This window comes from Neophocaena asiaeorientalis, unplaced genomic scaffold (assembly GCF_003031525.2).
Source record: "Neophocaena asiaeorientalis asiaeorientalis breed wild unplaced genomic scaffold, Neophocaena_asiaeorientalis_V1.1 scaffold240, whole genome shotgun sequence".
In the NCBI taxonomy this organism is placed as follows: Eukaryota; Metazoa; Chordata; class Mammalia; order Artiodactyla; family Phocoenidae; genus Neophocaena; species Neophocaena asiaeorientalis.
Genome location: NW_020185331.1, coordinates 3,233,694 through 3,239,693, shown reverse-complemented (window position 1 = coordinate 3,239,693; position 6,000 = coordinate 3,233,694). Strand labels below are relative to the sequence as shown.

The following is a 6,000-nucleotide window of genomic DNA, read 5'->3' as shown; positions in this document are numbered from 1 at the left end:
GGAAAAGGCCCCAAAAGGGGAGGCCCCCGTTCCCCAAAAAAAAAAAAAAAAAAAAATGTATCCAGCACATTGTACTGGGATTTAGTGGTGAACAGTAAGTAAGATAAGTTAGTCTTGGCCTTCACTGAGTTTATCTTCTGCTGGAAGAGAAAGCTAGTAGACAATAAAGAAGTAAATAAATAAATAAGGGCAAACTAAGTCAAATATTCTGATTGAAATAAACAGGAGATAAGACTGAGCATAGGAGGAGATATGGGGTTATATGTAAATTATAGCTGATTCACTTTGTTATAAAGCAGAAACTAACATACCATTGTAAAGCAATTATACTCCAATAAAGATGTTAAAAAATAAAAAAATAAAAAAAAAGACTGAGCATAACCAGGGGAGGCCTCTTCAGATGAGATATCAGGGGAAGGCCTCCATGTGTAGTTCACCATTGTGCTAATATCAGAAGTATAAGATGAGCTGAGAGAAGAACATTCCAGGCAAAGAACTGGAGGATCTGTCCCAAGGACTGACTTGCCTTACTCTCCACGCTCAGCCAGGTTCCTTTTGCCCTACACTCTCCTAACCCTTAAAACCCAAGTAGCTCTCAGAGTTCTCCCTGACTTGAATTGAGCTGGACTCTTGATTCATTTATAGGTCCAGTCAACTAATAATTTATTAAGCAGGCTTAAATTACATTGAGACTGTACTGCAGAATCTCAGAGTTACTGCTGGAGGATAGAAAGAAATTTTAAAACTAAGATTACTGAAGGTGTGGGTTGGGACGTTTGATTCATTTGCCTAAACAAGGCTCTGCAGGGCTGGCTTCCCAAGATTTGAGTCAAGACCCTTGGAGGATGTCAGACAAGTGAGCTTTCTGCTCCAGCTTTCCCTGACTTCCAAGAGCCCCAGCTCTGTCCAAGACTTAAGGTATTAGGGGGTGTATTCATTTCCTATTGTAGGTAAAAAATTACCACAAATGTAGTGGCTTAAAACAACCCCGATTTGTTATCTTACAGTTCTGGAGATCAGAAGTCTGAAATGGGTCTCACTGGACTAAAAGCAAGGGTTGACAGGGCTGCATTCTTTTCTGAAGGCTCCCGGGGAGAATGTGTTTCCTAGGCTTTTGTCGTTTTTAGAGGCTGCTTGCATTCCTTGGCTCATGGCCCCTTCCTCCATCTTCAAAGCCAGCAACGGCCCACTGAGCCTTTCTCACATCTCATCACTCTGACTCTGACCCTCCTGCCTTCCTCTTTCTCTTATAAGGACACTTGTGATTACACTGGGCCCACCTGGATAATCCCTCCATCTCAAGACTAGCTCATTAGCAACCTTAATTCCATCCACAAACTTCATTCTCTCTTGCCACGTAACATAACATATTCATGGGTTCCAGGGATTAGGTTGTGGACACCTTTGGGGGCCATTATTATACTTACCAGGAGGATACAGGACTCTCTGATCTGACTCAACTCCCACATATCCTCCAGCAAGCCCTCCCTGACCCCCCAAAGCTAGGTTAGGTAACCCTGCTCAATGGCCTATGTGGTTACATCCATCACTCTTCCCCTAGTGCTGTGCTTGTTCGCTAGTCTGTATCTTTAGGATAATAGCTGCTTTTCTCACTCTTGGTTATCTGTCTCTTCACTGCAATGTAAGCACCACATGGTCAAAGATCTTTGTTGGTTTTATTCTATATCAAAAATAAGGATACAAGTAAAGCCTTTAGATACATTCAATATATATATTGAATGAATGAATTGTATCTCCATCGCCTAGCCGGGTCTCTAGCACAGAGTAGATAGATGCTTAATGCTGCTGCTACTATTAATACTGCTAATAATATTTATTAAGCCCTTACTATGTGCCAGGCACCGTGCAAAAGGCCCTATGTATATTATCTTGTTTGAGTCACACAACTCTTGAGGAAGTAGCTGTTTTTTCTCCATCCTATACAGAGGGAAACTGAGGTTATAGAAGTTAATTATTTGGCCCAAGATCAAATGGCCTAAGAGGGAGTTGAACTTGTATATCTCTGCATATGCTAAGTGAAATAAGCCAGATAGAAAAAGACAAATACTGTGTGATCTCCCTTATATGTGGAATCTAAAACAGCCATACTCGTAGAAACAGAGTAGAATGGTAGTTGTCTGGGGCTGGGGAGTAGAGGAAATGAGATGTTGGGCAAAGGGTACAAACTTCAAGCTGTAAGATGAATGAGTGCTGGGAATCTAATGTACAGCATGGTGACTATAGTTTACAGGACTTTATTATATACTTGAAAGTTGCTAAGAGAGTAGATTGTAAAAGTTCTCATCTCACACACACACACACACACACACATACACAAGTACATGACATGATGGAAGTGTTAATTAACCCTAACGTGGTAATCATTTTGCAATGCATACATGTATTAAGTCATCACATTGTAAACCTTAAATGTACCAGTGTTATATGTAAATTACATCTCAGTGAAGCTATAAAAATTTTTTTTTAAATATTATATCCCCCTGACACTCAAGTTCCTTCTACTTCTGGTTGCTTTGAGAGACATTGTGTGCCCTCTGGCTTCAGGGCATATGTTCTGGTACTCTATGTGAAATTCCAGGGAAGGAGTTTCAATCTCAGCCCTGATGTACAGAGGGCATTCCCTGTTTACAACAACCCAAAGTTCATACAAGCAGGGAGGGTACATCCCCCTCCTAGAGAATGGGTGTCATCTGTTTAGCATGAGTGAGGTCACCATAAGAACTAAAGACACATTTACCAGAGAAATGGGAATTCTTTTGTAGAGGAACAGTTTGGGACTATCTAGGGACCACTAAGCCAAGCCTTCAATAGTGACAGTAGATATTGTCCTGTTGACAAAAATTCAGTTAATTATCAAGTTAAGAGGGGAAAAAGGGGGAATCTTATTCAAGCCAAACTGAAGATTGTAACCCGGGAAGCATATTCTTTTTTTTTTTTTAATTTTTGAATTTTATTTTATTTATTTTTTATACAGCAGGTTCTTATTAGTTATCTATTTTATACATATTAGTGTATATATGTCAATTCCAATCTCCCAGTTCATCCCACCACCCACCCCTTCCCCCCTTGGTGTCCATACGTTTGTTTTCTACATCTGTGTCTCTATTTCTGCCATGCAAACTGGTTCATCTGTACCATTTTTCTATATTCCACATGTATGCGTTAATATTTGTTTTTCTCTTTCTGACTTACTTCACTCTGTATGACAATCTCTAGATCCATCCACGTCTACAAATGACCCAATTTTGTTCCTTTTCATGGCTGAGTAATATTCCATTGTATATATGTACCACATCTTCTTTATCCATTCATCTGTTGATGGGCATTTAGGTTGCTTCCATGACCTGGCTATCGTAAATAGTGCTGCAATGACAACTGGGGGGCATGTGTCTTTTTTTTTTTTTGAAAACTCTCTCTTGGTTCTTTCCAACACGATGGGCAATGATTTATTTGAGATCACCAAAAATAAGGTTTCATAGAAAAGGAACTGTAACAAGCAAATGTATACCTGCAAATATTCTTTTGCCATCAATATCAACTCCCTCTAAAATACTCTGGGACTACTCTTCAGTTTCCAAGCAAAACTGATGTTTTGTTGCTTAGCCTAATCACAAGAATGAAAACGCCTTTTGCAAAACGATTTTGTTTATTGCTAACAAATAACTAAAAAAATGTGGTTATTGCTAACAAGTAACTCCTGTCTACTGAAACAGCCCAACCTACACACACTTTCGTGAACATTTCACTGTGAACACAGCTGCTCGTTTCCCGCCGTCACAGATGACATGTACCATGGCAAGGGTCACATGTTGGAGGCCGTTCAGGCACCTAGGAAGTAATCCATAACAGAAATAACTACGGGAGGTAAGCAGCTCAAACAAATGGGCCCGCCACAGCCCCCCAACGGGGGTATCACATTCGCTCTGCCTGTAAGGAAGGCCCACCAACTCCCTAGTTCTTTACTGGGGACCGAGAGCGCAAAGCTAGGTAGAGAAACTGTTCTTCCAGAACCATCAAAACCTTAATAAATCACCCTGGGGTTCTTCATGCTGTAGTGCACCTCACAGGCAACAACATAGGCAGACTCTGTGAAAAAGTCATCATGGTATTCTGCTAAAAACCTCAGAAAGAGATCAAAGTGCTTCAGTAAAGCCTTCAGATTCTTCTCAGAAAAGGACATCTTTCCAAGGATTTCTGAAAGTTTCACGAACAATTGCAGCAAGTGTTGCGCCCCATAAATTTAAGAGGGTGGAGGTGGCTGGTCACCTGGGGGGTAACTGTCAGGTACAAGTTTCCAGGAGAGGACCTCATTTATTTCATTAGTTCTTCTGCCTTCAAAGCCAGCAAACACCACACTCCCTTCCTTGCTAGGGGTCAGAGGAACAGGTGAGGATGATCGGCTATGAACAGGCGTCTTCTTTTCCAGGTGCAGAAACAGCTTGGGCGTGCTGGCAGACGTGTCCTGCTGCCTGCACTTGGGCTGAGGCGAGCCGCTGCTCTCAGACAGCCTGTCGCAATTGTTAGAGTGGCGTGTGGACCTCCTCAGAGACTGCAAGGCTTCCGGCTCGGCTTTGCACCTTTTGGGGGCAGCTGGCTCGCCTGTGGTTGGCTGACTCTCTGTGGGCTGTGGCGTGGATGGATTCAACAAATGTGGGCTTGGAGAGAGATCCTCCGGGTTCCGATTAGCGTTTGTGGTACTTCCCTTAATCGGAAGAAAAAATTTGGACGAAGTCACCTTTTTGTACTGAACTTGTTCATATGCATAGAGCCAAACCAATGGGAGAGTGTAATCAAAAGTTATTCTTTGGTTTGTTTTTTTTTTTGCGGTACGTGGGCCTCTCACTGTTGTGGCCTCTCCCGTTGTGGAGCACAGGCTCCAGACGCGCGGGCTCAGCGGCCATGGCTCACGGGCCCAGCTGCTCCACGGCATGTAGGACCTTCCCGGACTGGGGCACGAACCCGTGTCCCATGCATTGGCAGGCGGACTCTCAACCACTGCACCACCAGGGAAGCCCCAAAGGTTATTCTTAATCCATCCACCATCTCCTTACAAAGGTCAACGTTCTTTTCTGCTGGGATATAATGCACACTCATGTTGGCGTGTGGCATAGCCTGATGGTGATGAGGCCTCTCATTGGCTGAAAAGGCTGTATTGATAGCAAAATGCTTCACGTACGATTCCGAAATAGTTATGATGTTGGTCTGGCATGAAAGTTTCACTAACCGTTTCCTCCTGTTGCTACAGTAACAATCGTCCTCAGGCTTCTTTTCAGAACTTCAGGGATTTCTACAGCTATTGTTCTTTCTTCCATTTCCTTTTTTGCGTGCAGCTCTGGTTCTTCCTTCACTTCAGTCTTTTCTTCAATATCACTTTCTTCACTTATTTCTTCATCCTTTTCTTCACTACTGTCATCAGAGGAACTGCTTATTAAGTTTTCAACATTTTCATCTTTTTCTTCAACAGGGAGGCTTTTTAAGACAGAGTCCACACCTGGCAACCTGCAGCGCTTCCTCTTTCTTCCTGTGCTTCTCAGGCGAGCTACAGCTTTTCTTGCCAATTTACGCTGTAATCTCCAATTTTCATCAGTGTCACGAAGGACATGATCTTCAGCTGCCCATCTATCCCAGCTTCTGTTCCAACTAGTCAAATGGATCAGATATTCTGGGATCTTTCTGCCTTTTTCGTCTTTACCAACAATAACATCGACAATCTTGGCATCGTCCAGCACTCGTGCCTTGGTGGGGTCAGGCTCGAAGCACAACACTTTCTCCCCTGAGTGGAATTTAAATTTCACGCCCTCTCTGGCGCTCATTTGCTCATCGTGGCGGAGGGCGAGGCTCCGGGGTGGGTGGAGCATGCATAGGAGGGTTCCCTTTTCTCCACACCCTCTCCAGCATTTGTTGTTTGTAGATTTTCTGATGATGCCCATTCCGGGAAGCATTTTCTTAGAAAGCTCTGAGAACCATTCCACCTGTTAG

The 6,000-nt window shown here is 43.0% G+C and overlaps 1 protein-coding gene across 1 annotated transcript; it reads right to left on the bottom strand.

The window, feature by feature from the left end:
- Positions 1-4,042: 4,042 nt before the first annotated feature.
- Positions 4,043-5,852, bottom strand: LOC112393012 (male-specific lethal 3 homolog). Its single transcript, XM_024734989.1, is given in 3 exon segments — positions 4,043-4,826; positions 5,051-5,282; positions 5,285-5,852. Coding segments are annotated over 3 exon segments (1,566 nt in total). The 5' UTR covers positions 5,835-5,852.
- Between the last annotated feature and the right edge of the window lie 148 nt (positions 5,853-6,000).